This window comes from Thamnophis elegans, chromosome 4 (genome assembly GCF_009769535.1).
Source record: "Thamnophis elegans isolate rThaEle1 chromosome 4, rThaEle1.pri, whole genome shotgun sequence".
NCBI lineage: Eukaryota > Metazoa > Chordata > Lepidosauria > Squamata > Colubridae > Thamnophis > Thamnophis elegans.
This window is the reverse complement of record NC_045544.1, coordinates 43,211,411-43,225,927: the sequence shown is the minus strand read 5'-3', so window position 1 is coordinate 43,225,927 and position 14,517 is coordinate 43,211,411. Positions and strand designations below refer to the sequence as shown.

General features: G+C 39.3%; 1 protein-coding gene across 1 annotated transcript in view; it reads left to right on the top strand.

Annotated features, from left to right (window-relative positions):
- The first annotated feature begins 311 nt into the window (after positions 1–311).
- Positions 312–14,517, top strand: part of MOXD1 (monooxygenase DBH like 1) — a 38,875-nt gene continuing 24,669 nt past the window's right edge. The window contains exons 1-2 of the mRNA XM_032216477.1: positions 312–578; positions 14,287–14,433. Coding sequence (XP_032072368.1) covers positions 312–578; positions 14,287–14,433 — 414 coding nt within the window. The remainder of the gene's footprint in view (positions 579–14,286; positions 14,434–14,517) is intronic.

Here is a 14,517-nt window from a genome sequence, read left to right as displayed (position 1 = left end):
TCCCATCTTCAGCTTCTGCCCGCTTTTTCCCGCTCTCAGAAGGTAGCTTCTGAGTCCTTCGGCTCCCGCTCGCCATCCCGTCCGCTTCACGTCTAGGTTTCCACCTCCAGCTGCGCCACCCGCTCCCTAGCTCAGCCCTCGAGGCCAGGAGAGACTCCCGCCAATGAGGAGGCTCAGCGACTGGGGAGGCGTGAAGAGGCGGCGACGGGCAAGAGCGGCAGCTTCAAGCCGAAGCGCAGCCCGGGCCCTCAGTAAAAGGCGCGCTGGCGCCAAGTCCGACTCTGCGTCCTGGAGCGCGCGCGGAGGGTAAGATGCGCTGCTGTCGGCTGCCGCTGCTGCTACTGTTCTTCTTTTGGGCTATGCCGCCCGTACCCGGTGGGCGCCACTACCCGCATAGCGCCGTGTTGGACGGCTCGTCCCGCTACCGGCTCTCGTGGGCTCACCAGGGCGACACCATCGCCTTCCGCCTGGAGGTGCGCACTAGGGGCTACGTGGGCTTCGGCTTCTCCTCCACAGGAGCTATGACTTCGGCGGATATGGTGGTGGGCGGCCTCGACCGTGGCAAGCCCTATTTGCAGGTGAGCAGCGAGGATGGGGGTGGGGGGGGGGGGAAGACAGGGGCCGTTGGAGGTCAACCTCCTCTTCTCCAGGTGAGCATAAGCCGGGAAGGAAGAATCAGTCGTTCGGTCTTGGCTTGTTATTACCCTGCTAGCATTTTGAGTATATTCAGAGATAACTCCTGTTTCCACCTGAAGTTCTCTCGTAAAGCTTAATACTTGAATTATTGGACTCGGAGCAGCTAACAACGGAGGTGGTGGGACAGCCTTCAGTTCCGACGTTCGAGTTTGTGGGCTGCTCCAGCATCCTCCCTCAGTATGTTTATTCGTTTAGTGTCAAGCAGATTTCCAGTGGAGACATTTAAATGCACACATGTATATAAATCTAATAAGTTTCTTGCATGGTCAATAAAAAGACAACACAACTACTACATTTGACTATTATGATGACTCTCTCTCTCTCCTCCCTCTCTTCCTCCTTCTGTCCTTCTTTCCTTCTCTCTCTCCTTCCTTCCTTCCCTCCCCTCCTCCTCTTCTCTCTCTCACTCCCTCTCCCTCTCCCCCCTCCTCCTCTCTCTGCAGGCAAGATCTTGAAATCCTACGTGAAAGCCATTTTTAACAATAACAACTGGCTTCTTTTATCATTTCCTTTTATCCTTGGGTGCCTTTCAGAGTTGGCTAAGTTTAATTGCAAAGTGGCCAGCATGCCACCTAGCAAAGCCACAATTACAAGGGAAGGTTTCCTGTCCATTTCACTGGCAACAATTGTGTCCCTTTTGTGTTTTCAGTCAGTAAAGATGAATTTCAGCCTTATCTTAGTATCTTGAATTACACACTTCAGCATTTAGCTGATATATATATTGTCTTCATGTGCAAGGTTCTCAGAAGTAACAGATGAATATAGGTACTGTTAATAATATTTGTCTTTGTTTATCCAGATGTTTGTGCAATTTGAGATATTCTTGTTTGCCAGGTCTTTGGTAGTGGCCCCAGGGTGAGAGCAAATTAATTGAATAATGTCTGCCTTTCTCATTTAATAATTAATTAGCATTCAAACTTATAAATGTTTACATTATATGGTAAACACATATGTGGACTGAGTTAATGCATAATTTAATATCTTGGAATCATGTAGCTGTGGAGTTGGAATCAACTACAAATATCATCTAGTCCAACCTCTGTTTTGAGGTCATAATATAAAGTACCATGTAATCTCTAAGTATTTATTTAAATGGCTCTAGGCAGAAATGTAGCAAATATAGATACAACTTCAGACCAATTCATATTTAGTTCAATGATCTGTGGTTATAGCTCAGTTAGCAGCTAGGTTCTATCAAAATGAGAGAACCATACTAACACTAAGGTAATCCCACCTTAAAGACAGTTGGATGGCTATGTATTTTAATTGATATTTTTCTCCATACAGTAATTAAATATATATTTTTGTTCATAGTTTTAAGTGGGAAGAGCTGATTGATTGGATATATGGTTCTTCTAAAAAGTGAGATTCTCACAATAATTCCTAACATACACTGAGCAAATATAACTACCTGGAAAAGCATTTTGTCTGCTTAGCTCTATAATGACAACTCTAACTTAGACTAACAGCATTAGGATGTATATTAGTTGGCAGTAATACATCATTTTTTTCTATTTAGCATCTGCAAATTTATCTACATTTTCAGTGATATTAATGATTCTTAAAAATACTGAACAAATAATAAACCAGGAGGTACAAGCTTCTTCCAAAGCTACAGCATTTTAAAAGACCTATGGCATAGAAACTAAATTCTAGACTTGTGAAAATTAACTTTTAAAGAAAATATATGCTGTGTCCTTAGAAATATCATCTTAAAGTCAGATACTGATACAATGCAGCAGTGAATTTTGGTTCTTCAGTCCATCTACTTCAGTGATTCAGTTCTGCACTGAGTGCTCACAATAAGCTTCTAGATGTTTTCAGAATAGGCATTGATTATAGTGTCTTTTTATTTAAATATTTATTAAAATATATTTTAAATATATTAAAATATATTTTATTTAAAGACACTAAATATAGTGTCTTTTTATTTAAATATTTAATCACATTTTCTCATTAGTTATATATTTATTTCTATCCTTAAGTCAAGCAACTAGTTGTAATTGCTATTTATAATGTCATGTGTTTTCCTTGTTTCAGTAGAATTAAAAAAAGGCAGACCTCTGGCTCAAGGTAATTGCAGGTCATATCAATTCTGAAATAAAATATTTATATCACTGAGATGGCCAATTTATATTTCTGAGATGCAAGTTACCTTTTTAAATTAAAAAACAGCTTCCATTTACTAATAGAAGAAAATGTTTTCTTTCCAATGTTCATGGTGATACTGTATGAAGAGACTTTTCCTTTCATTGCAGCCAGTTAGTACAGAAATATGACTAGAAACCTGGAGACCATGAGTTCTGGTCCCACCTTAGACATGAAAGCCAGCCGGGTGACTTTGAGCCAGTCATTCTCTGTCAGCCCAATTCACCTCACAGGGTTTTATAGGGAGAACATGAAGAGCAAGGAATATTAATTATGTTCCTGCCCTGAATTGTCGATAAAATAATAAAGGTGGTATATAAATAAATAAATACATAAATGTGTATATGTGTCTGTAATTTTTGGTCATTTATGACCAGATAATGAGTTGCTACACAAGAAGAATCTAGTTGATTCACACATAGAAACACAAATAGATACATACCAATTACATAAACAAGCCAGAATGTTCTTTTAAAAGGAATCTATTTCCCAGGTATGAGCAAAAGTTCTGATAAAAATATAAATAATACTTTTGGGGGGCCTTTTCCTGTTGTCACTATATCCTACCTGAGGTTGCTGCCTTAAAATTTGCTAGGATAGAGTACAACTTAAAGGATTCTTCCGCTTGTTGCCTCCTGCAAATAGATCAATCAGGGTGAAAGGTGCAATTACGTTGTAAAGACTGAAACACAAAAAGGATCTTTCTAAAGGGCTGACATATTCTACAAAGTTACGGCTGAGACGGAGTGAGCAGAGGATGGTGTATTAATTATAAGCATTCTGGACTACTGAATAGGAACCTAGCACTACTTGGGAAGTGTAAGATCCATGTTTAAATAGCAGGAGCCTGTCAAATGTGTGATTCATAGATTTGTGAACTGTGTAACAAAGGAAAATACAGAGCTGAGCAAATAGGAAAATACTGTGAAAATTTATAGAACGATGTACTGTTTTAAGGCCAATCAGGAGCACGTGTTAAGGTCATTATGTGATGCAGACTGATGAGGTTATTGTGAATATGTTAAAGTATGGGGAATCCAACCTCCAACAGTGCAGGGATGGAAAGATGCTGGCTGGATAAATATGGGTGCTGCCTCAGAGAAATTGCTTAATCTGTTCAGGCTTGTAGTTATATTATGCATGCAATATTGCCAAAGTAATTTTTTTCAGACTACTTGCCACAAGAATGTTCAAGGCAGCTCTAAACTTTGCATCTTTTTTTTTTTTTTTTTTACTATTAAAAAGCCTTTAGGACTTACTTGCACACTCCTTGAGTTTCCATTCTGCAGCTCAATTCTTAACCTTCTCTTTCATTGTCAAATCCTCTTTCTTCTGGTCTGGAATTGTGCATCCCTAACTGTAGCTCCCATTTTTCAGAGAGTAATCCTTCTTTATGAATGCGGGTTTTGTGTGATTTATTTAAGAAGGTTGCATTGTAAGGGCCTTTTGTTGAACTCTAACATAAAAATAAGGATTATTTTGTGAATAGCTCTTCACTGGTATATGAAAAATGCTGTACTCATCACACTCACTAGTTTGCTGGTACCCCAAATAAAGAACATCTGCTTATCAAATATAGTATACACATGGAAATCATTTTGATATGTTATTAAGGAGTAATCAGATTTTAAATAGTGAAAAGCTGTGAATGGAACTCTTTACTGTTTTTTAAACATACTCTTGACAAAGAAGTTTTTAGCAAAGAAACAGAAAGATACAACAAGGAGAAATGTCACAGTGGCACACATTTTAAATATCACCTGGTGCTTGGTTGCAGATACTGCACGCCTTTGGGAAACTCACTGTATCTTTAGGAATCTTTTCTGGCATGTTAGCGTGAGGTTAAAAAAAGATTCTTAAAAATTCAGCGTGTTCCCCAAAGGCATGCAATATCTACAACCAAGCACCAGCTAAGGCATGTAAACACTGCTTAGCTACTGTTTTTTTTTCCTGCTAGTGCAAGGGTCTTTCTAGAAGAAGTCATCATTTGTTATGCTTCCCTGCACATGATGTTTGAAGAACAGATGAAATACCATGCATGCACAGATCATTCTTAACCTGTGAGATATCTTGGGCATTTTGGCCCCAAAGGCAGATAGACTCTGTCTTCTGCTTAATTTAAATGTATCCTTGTATGTTTCTAAACATGATGAGATTCCTTAATCACACAATTCTTCCTCTTGTCAATTCAATTCAATACACTGCATCAGCCCCTTACCCCTATCTACTGTATATTAGAATTACGTAGAATTTCATATTTGTAATATTGTAATAGTAAAATTGTGGTTCTCCAGACATCCATGTAATGGATTTTGGACGTAATGGCAAAACTTGTATTCAGATCTCACCCCAGAAATAACCAAGATCTACAACAGAATGGAAAATGTAAAAGAGTGCAGAGAAGGGGAACCAAGATGATTAGGGGACTAGAGGTTAAAACATATGATGAATGGCTGGAGTAACTGGACATGGTTAGTCTACTGAAGAGAAGGACCAGGGGTGACATGATAGCAGGATTCCAATATTGAGAGGTGGGCTGTAACAGCAAGGAGGCAGTCAAGCTATTTTCCAAAGCACCTGAAGGCCAGACAAAGAATAATGGATGGAAACTGAACAAGGAGAGATTCAACCTGGAAATAAGGAGAATTTTTCTGACAATGAGAACAATCAACTAATGACCTTGTCTTCAGAGGTTGTGGGAGCTTCATCACTGGAAGCTTTGAAGAAGAATCTGGATGTCATCTGTCAGAAATAGTGTAGGGTCTCCTGCTTGGTTGGTCTAGATCAGTGGTCCCCAACCTTTTTATCGCCGCGGACCAGTCAGCCTTTGATAATTTTACCGTGGCCCGCTGAGCGCGCGCAGGGGTGGGGGGATGTTGTTCGCGACCCTGCGCCCCTGCCTGCCCACCACCTCCGCCCACAGGGCTCCCGCGAAGCGGTTCTGGGCACTAGCCCAGAGGGCGGTCATTGGTCGGCGTCCTTCAGAGGTGCGGGGAAAGGTGCATGAGCCTGTTCAGGGTGTCCAAGTTCCGGCACGCCGAGGCCAAAGTGGCCCACAAGGAGGTGGGTGGGCGGGCGTGGTCGTCAGCCGTGCTTACCTCCGGATCATCTCCCCGGTGAACCGCCACCCCCACCTGCCGGGACGGGCGGCGGTTCCCTCCTCGCCCCCTCCCCAGGTGGGCTCCATGGGGAGGAAGGGAGTGGCTCTGCCCTCGGCCTCTCGGCGATCCCACTGAAGAGGAACGCCAGTGCTTCCGGAGGCCCGCCCGGCTGCTGGCTGAGCCATGCTCGCATGGGCGCCTCCTGAGACACAGTCAGGCCTCACCCAGGGGAGCCGCGGCCGCCCTCCCGGCTACTTCTTGGCCGCGGGGCAGCTCCGACGAGCCGAAGGGAAGTCACCGGGACTGCATCCGGGGAAGCCTCGCCCTGCAAATTAGCCGGTCGGGGGGCGAGCAAGGCGGCTTCCCTAAGAGCCCCTCGCTGCGATGAGGCTGGCTGGGCTGGGACCGTATGCCCGCTGCCAACTGGGCTGGGGCCGCTCGGCAGGTGCCTTGTCGCTTTCGCTGCAGCCGGAAAGCGGAGCTGCCGGGGTTCGCAGGCCATGCAGCAGCGGGGGATGCGCCGAGCATCGCATGTGGCGAAGCCGGAGCCCTGGCTAGGGAGGGCGGGTTAGCCCTCCTCTCGGCGCCGGAAAAAGCTTCGAAGAGCCTCTTCAAGCGGAGCCGCCTTGGCCGCTGAAGCTTCCGGCTGCAGAGGAAGCGCCCGAAGGGCTGTTTCTGCGAGGCTCCCGTTCTCTGCGTTGACGCCTGTTTTGTTCTCGGGGCTTCCGTTTCCCCGCAGCGCGGCCGCCTGGGACAGCTAACACCCGGCTTCCGCGGCCCGGTGCCAGGTACTCCACGGCCCGGCACCGGTCCGCGGACCGGGGGTTGGGGACCACTGGTCTAGATGATTTACAAGGTCCCTTCCAATGCTGTTAATCTGTATCTATATCTACATCTACTTTGTATGCTCTCCAAAACATACAAACTGCATTTATGGAAGAGACTGAGAGCTGGGACAAAGGCAGGTAATGCATTGAGTTTCTCATGGAGGGAGAGGAAATGAGCTAACTTGAGTGGATTCAGAACCAGAGAAGAAGCAAAACATCTAGTAACCAAAGATCAAGTTAAGGAACACTGCTGAAGAATGCTACTGTATGTTCCATGGTGATGCAAAATCACAAAAGAGGAGAATGATACAATGAATCATCCATATAATCTGTGCAGATTTCCATAGGGAGAAGAAGACCCAATTCAATCTACTTGGTGGGGATATCTGGAATGAAAAGAAGACACAATTCTATCTACGTGGTGTAGATATCCAGGGGGAGAAGCGGGTCTGAATTTCACAGTTGTAGTAGTTGTGAAAGGCTGCCAGTTAAGTTTAGTCAAAGCTCTTGATTAACTCTTTTGGGAATTTAGTTGTGGCTACATTTTAAGTTTGGCTGTCATGTTAACAGAAGCAATAATGTTGCAGAGCAGAAAGTTAATTTCATAGCAGTAGAGCAATTAGTCCACAAGGCAATTCACTACATTCCTTTGAATACAGAAACAAGCAAAGAGTAAATCTCTATTTGCGTACCTTAGCTGAATTCTATTTGCATAATTAGCTGGCAGAAAAAGTCAGTTTGATGCCTATTGTTATGCTAAAAATAGAAAAACACTTTTCATTTTTTATTTTGTCTCATCATGTCTAAGAGGTTATGGCCCAACCACTTTCCAAACTCTGGCCAGGCAATTGATTTAATTCATATTATTTGCATTAATTTACATCATTTATGTAAAATGATGCTAAATAAAACTTAAAAAAACAGCAACAGTGATCTAAACTCAGATTTAATGGCCACATTTTCTTTCTTTAGGTCCATTAAATTAACCTTTGTTGTGTAAGAAAGTGTCAGTATTATGTAACTCATTTCAATTATAGACATTGATAATCTTAAAAATTATCTGCTAATCTATTATTAGAGGCCAGCCTTTTTTTTCTACCAAAATATTTTAATAAAATAATCAAATAAATATCGTGGGCTTAAATCTTTCTATTTTCATTCATATAGTTCTATTCAGGATAATTAATTATTCATGAATCAATAACAATCTTGGCTCATTAAAACAAAATCCACATAACATTGAAATAAAATAATTATGGATGTTTTAAAACTGCACAGTGAAACAAAGAATCTTTCAAAATGATGACATTAAAAGTCAGCAAATGATGCCAACTTTGGAAAATACTTGCTAGAAGTGTAGTTTCTTAGTAACTAATGAGAGAAAATAATTTGGATTGCTCAGGAAAAAAATCAATCTAATGTGAAATTAAATGGCAAATTCTGAATTGAAGATTATTAGAGAAAATGTAAAATAAAACTCTGAATATCACCATTTATTCTCCACATATTTCTAGCAGTTTTATTGTGAATAACACAAGTAGGACAAAAATATTTGAAAAACAAAAAAAATATATTTTAAAAACCTCTTAATTAGAGAGATTATAGATTGAACATATGCCAGAAAGGAAACTCTTAACCAACTTCCCGACAGTTAAGGAAGACATGAAAACTGCTTTTCACTAAACAAATTTCACATTTAAGTGCTAATACCAAAATGCCTGCTTTAAATAAGTTGATTCAGAAGTTGAACAAACAAGGACCAATTCATAAATAAGAATCAGTCTTTCAAATATCCTGGTCGTAGATGTTTCAGTGCTTTAAATGCCATCACCCAAAAGACTATTTAGTGCAAGTAATGTAAAATTGCTTTTTGGTTGAGGATCACTTCTGGTACTTTACATAGAGATATATAGAGAGAGTTTTCTTGGTTGATCATGAAAAACTAAGTTGACATGATTGGTATGAAGGGCCATCCAGAAAGATCAAGGCTGTAGAGTAAAGGGTTAGTCCAGGAAAAGAACAATAATAAGGTACTTTGTACTTTACCAAGAAAACCACATGAATATGACATCTTGACTTTTGGATTGTATCTGCAATTGAGGTAACTTATTTTCCTCAGGTGAAATCAATAGTGGAATTCAATTTTTTTTACTGCCGGTTCTGTGAGCATGGCTTGGTAAGTTTGGCATGGTTTGGTGGGCATGGCAGGGGAAGTTTACTGCAAAATCTCCATTCCCTCTCTATCAGCTGGGACTCCGGAGGCAGAGAATAGATGGGGGCGGGGCCAGTCAGAGGTGTTATTTACCGGGTCTCCGAACTACTCAAAATTTCTGCTACCAGTTCTCCAGAACTGGTCAGAACCTGCTGAATACCACCTCTGTATGGAATGTATAGTTAGCACAAAAATTGCTGCATTTTGGGCAAACGGGAATTTTTGACTACTGTTTCAGAAGCAGCTGTATGTAGAATGCATTGTAATAACTGAAACAAATATATTGTACATTGTTGTAAACTGCCCAGAGTTGCTTAGGTAAGATGGGTGATGTAGAAATGAATAAAATAAACAAATACTTCTACTTGACTAGGTTTCTATTCTCATGGAATAGACGACATACTGCTAGGTTCATTTCAGTTTTCCATTGCTACTACCACCACCTGAGGCTCTGGATCATGCCTAAAGAATTTTTACTACAACAAATAGATTTTTGATGGGATTAATTTTTCATTCAGTCTCCAACCCACAATTTGAATTTTTCCTCAATGAGCAGTGTCTGTTGTTTGATGACTCAGTATTAAGAATCAGTATGCAGATTTTATCATAATGACGTACATTCCATTTATATTTGACACACAGGTGAAACTTGAAAAATTAGAATATCATGCAAAAGTTCATTTATTTGAGTAATGCAACTTAAAAGGTGAAACTAATATATGAGATAGACTCATTACATGCAAAGCAAGATAGTTCAAGCCGTGATTTGTCATAATTGTGATGATTATGGCTTACAGCTCATGAAAACCCCAAATCCACAATCTCAGAAAATTAGAATATTGTGAAAAGGTACAATATTCTAAGCTCAAAATGTCCCACTCTAATCAGCTAATTAAGCCATAACACCTGCAAAGGGTTCCTGAGCCTTTAAATGGTCTCTCAGTCTGGTTCAGTAGGAATCACAACCATGGGAAAGACTGCTGACCTGACAGTTGTGCAGAAAACCATCATTGACACCTTCCATAAGGAGGGAAAGCCTCAAAAGGTAATTGCAAAAGAAGTTGGATGTTCCCAAAGTGCTGTATCAAAGTACATTAATCGAAAGTTATGTGGAAGGGAAAAGGGTGGAAGAAAAAGGTGCACAAGCAGCAGGGATGACCGCAGCCTGGAGAGGATTGTCAGGAAAAGGCCATTCAAAAGTGTTGGGGACTTTCACAAGGAGTGGACTGATTTTGGAGCCACCACACACAGACGGATCCTGGACATGGGCTTCAAATGTCATCTTGTCAAGCCGCTTCTAAACAACAAACAACATCAGAAGCATCTTACCTGGGCTAAAGAAAAACAGACCTGGTCTGTTGCTCAGTGGTCCAAAGTCCTCTTTTCTGATGAGAGCAACTTTTACATCTCATTTGGAAACCAAGGACCCAGAGTATGGAGAAAGAATGGAGAGGCACACACTGCAAGATGCTTGAAGTCCAGTGTGAAGTTTCCACAGTCTGTGTTGATTTGGGGATCCATGTCATCTGCTGGTGTTGCTCCACTGTGCTTCATTACGTCCAGGGTCAACATAGCCATCTACCAGGAGATTTTGGAGCACTTCATGCTTCCTTCTGCAGACGAGCTTTATGAGGATGCTGACTTCATTTTCCAGCAGGACTTGGCGCTGCCCACACTGCCAAAAGCACCAAAACCTGGTTCAATGACCGTGGGATTACTGTGCTTGATTAGCCAGCAAACTCGCCTGAACTGAACCCCATAGAGAATCTATGGAGCATTGGCAAGAGAAAGATGAGAGACATGAGACCGAACAATGCAGAAGAGCTGAAGGCCGCTATTGAAGCATCCTGATCTTCCATAACACCCCAGCAGTGCCACAGGCTGATAGCTTTCATGCCATGCCTCATTGAGGCAGTAATTGCTGTAAAAATTGCCCAAACCAAGTACTGAGTACATATGCATGCTTATACTTTTCAGAGGTCCGATATTGTTCAATGTACAATCCTTGTTTTATTGATTGCATGTAATATTCTAATTTTCTGAGATTGTGGATTTGGGGTTTTCATGAGCTGTAAGCCATAATCATCACAATTATGACAGATCATGGTTTGAGCTTGTCTTGCATGTAATGAGTCTATCTCATATATTAGTTTCACCTTTTAAGTTGCATTACTGAAATAAATGAACTTTTGCACAATATTCTATTTTTTTGAGTTTCACCTGTATATTATTTATGTTTTTGATAGATTATTTGAATGTGTAAAATCCCAGTAGCCATTTAATGTACATTTAGCTCTGTTATAAATCCTACATTCTCAAAAACGTTTAGTACTTTATTTTTTTTTTAAATAGGAAGATACATACAATTTTGCATAATGTGGAGAAAGTTAGTATACCCAAATTTTCTATCTGATTTAAAATACTGGCATGTAAAAACATGAAACTGAATGGAAGATTCCCAGTAAATAAAAAGAAATTATGTTACATTTCTTTAAGTGCATTAAATATGGAATTTATTGCCAGATTATACAGTGAGGTTTAAATTTGAATAAAGTTAAAATGGATATATATTCACAAAAATGTTTCACTTCTCATCCAAGAAGCTTCTTCAGGTCAGAAGAACTGAACTGAAGAAGCTTCTTGGATGAGAAATGAAATGTTTCCAAGCAAAAAATCAAGAAAGTCCAGTTGCCTTTTGAAAAGCACTTTTGTGTAAACCATGTTCTGGATGATTGGGAATCTCCATATACATTCATTTATATTCATGGAAATGCACTATGGTCTACAAGTTGTGGAAGCTAAAAATAACATGCCAGAGTTACTCATCAATTGCTGGAAAACAGAAGAAAAAAGCAGTTCAGTTTACAGCCTGTTTTGAGCTTACAGTAATAGGATCTGCTTCACCATTACAAAAAAGAATGCTGATTTACAGAGATGGTGGATGGTATGATGCTACATAGTTTTCTTTACATTCATAAAGATTCCTTACTTCCGTATCCAACATAGTAGCCACTGTACCAGTCCAATAATTGAAATGTTGCTAGCATAAAAGCTTGTATGCAGCATACAATTGATTTAATCAAGGTTTCAGATAAACTTGGTAAGCTTTTATGCTAAGACCCCTAAACAGTATTTTCTAATTACTGATTTCATTGTTAAAAGAAGGCAAAATCTGCAGTAGGTTGCATGGATATAGAGGATTTCTGTTCTGTATAAAACACCTGTTCAGGCCTATGAAGACAGCTGTCATTTTTTTTCCTCAAGGTTTCTTCTGCAGCTGTGCTCTCATTTTTTTAGGGATAAAATAAAACTTATTTGCATCTTTTTGCAACATCCTTAAGAAATTACTCCCTGCCGTTTTGTATAGCAGTAATCAGAAACCATATCAACTGCAAATCCTTTTTAAGAGAACAAGTTCAGGGTCACAGCATATGAGAAGCAATTCAGCCTCAATGCCTTCATCTATAAGAAATTATACACCACAATTTTTATGATCTGTAAAATCATCTTACTGTATATTACTGAAATTTCTAAATGACGTCTATTGAATGAAACATATCTGATTCATTCATTCTATCCAGCAGCCTAGAATTGCCTATAGTAGGCTGTGATTGTATGTGAATGTGTGTATATAGGTTGATTTCAATAACTGCTACACAACATGTTAACTTTACCATAATAGAGATAACTGACTTGCAAAATAGACAGCCCAATGTCTTCCAGATGTTTTATCTTCCAGCCTATAAAATAAGGACTGCAATGAATGAGAATTGTTCAAAATATCTGGAATGCAGTGACCCAGATTGCCATGTCATGGAACCATGTTATTGAGCACCAAAATGGTGGTGACAATAAATATTCCATTCAAGATAATATGTAAATTGAGTTTAATTTTGCCTAATTACAGGTAGGTTAAAATAGATAATCTAACATAAATTGGTTGCTTATCAGGGAAGTGACTAAATTTCAAACAAGATAAATAGTTGCATCTCTGAACTTCTACCAATCAGTAGTATCATATTATTTCTGATTAGTACAGTTAGTATGTCACATTATTATTTATAAAAACAAACTTGAAATACAATTGCTAAACTAAATTCCTTACCACAAAAGGCTGCTAGAAATTTCATTTTGCCCATAGATTTCCATTTTTTTGATTTTGGGGATTGATCTTGCCTATCTTTTCTTGTCTTCCACTTAGCCTAAAACCTTTGGGAGTGGAGACATTCACAGCCGTTTCCTTTTATTTAAATCTAAAAATAAGACATAGATATTTATTTAATTTTATGCAAATTTCCATTAAAAACAAAACACTTCTTTAAATGGTAGCTTTGCCACCTCCTTAAAACATCTGCAAATTTTATATCTCTGTGTAGTCACTATGCAAACTAGAAACAATTGCATAAAGTTCTTTGAAAACTCTTAGAAAGAACATTAAGCAATATTATCATCCTAATCTCAATGGAATGTGTTTTTGGAATGGCAATCACAAGAGTTGCTGAAATTGTGGTGACCTGGATGGTCAAAAAAGCAGCTGCACCTTATAACACAGAATTCAGAGGTGAAGAGGTTAATGATAGTACATTATTAACGCAGCTTATTCATAATATCATTTTTTGCTACAATGAGGACTAGGATAATCTGTCCTTGAAACAGCAGGGAGACTCTGTAAAACATTTCCATAGTTTGACAAAATGAGGCGGTATACAATATCATGTTCCATTTTAATGTTTCCTCTCTAGAGAGTATATATTAGGATCACAATAAGTGGTATGCTTATCCCCTTATAAATAAGTGCCTGGGAACTAATAAAATGGATTTACAGTTACAGTAGAAATATCATATTTCTTTATTTTACTCACCACCCAATAGGGAACAACAGTAAAAAAGCACACACACAAAAATAGTGCATATATTATATAGTAGCCAGAGAAAATCACTATGAAGTCATGTTGAAAGTGTATAATGCAGAGATACGCTATTTTTACAATTTGTTCTTGTGGATCATTTTTTTTTCAAATATATGTAAGTCCACTAATACCCTTATGCTTGCAAAATAGATACCTCTTTAGATAAGGGTCTTTTATTATACAATACTTACTGAATGTGGACTTTATGCAATGTTAATTATATTCAAAAGTCTAGATTAAAAATAATTAAATTTTCACTCATTGATTAGTATAAAGTATTTATTTGGAAAATTAACAACACATTCTTTCCCACAAAATTGAAAATGTTGTGGAGTTCAGAACATTTAAAAAGAAGAGCAGCAGGATAATGTTTTGATTTCTATCTTGAACAGGATTGCTTCACAAATGCAGACAGAATACTGAAAAAAGATTCTCAGCAGGATTACCATCTGGAGTATGCTATGGAAAATAATACTCACACAATACTAGCTTTCAGTCGGCAGCTTCACACTTGTGACCCAAATGACAAGAGCCTAACGGTAGGTAAAGGGTAATGCTAAACCTAATGATGAATCTAAATTAGACAAAAGAATGAAGAAGAGAGAGAGCTTAATATTAGCTTC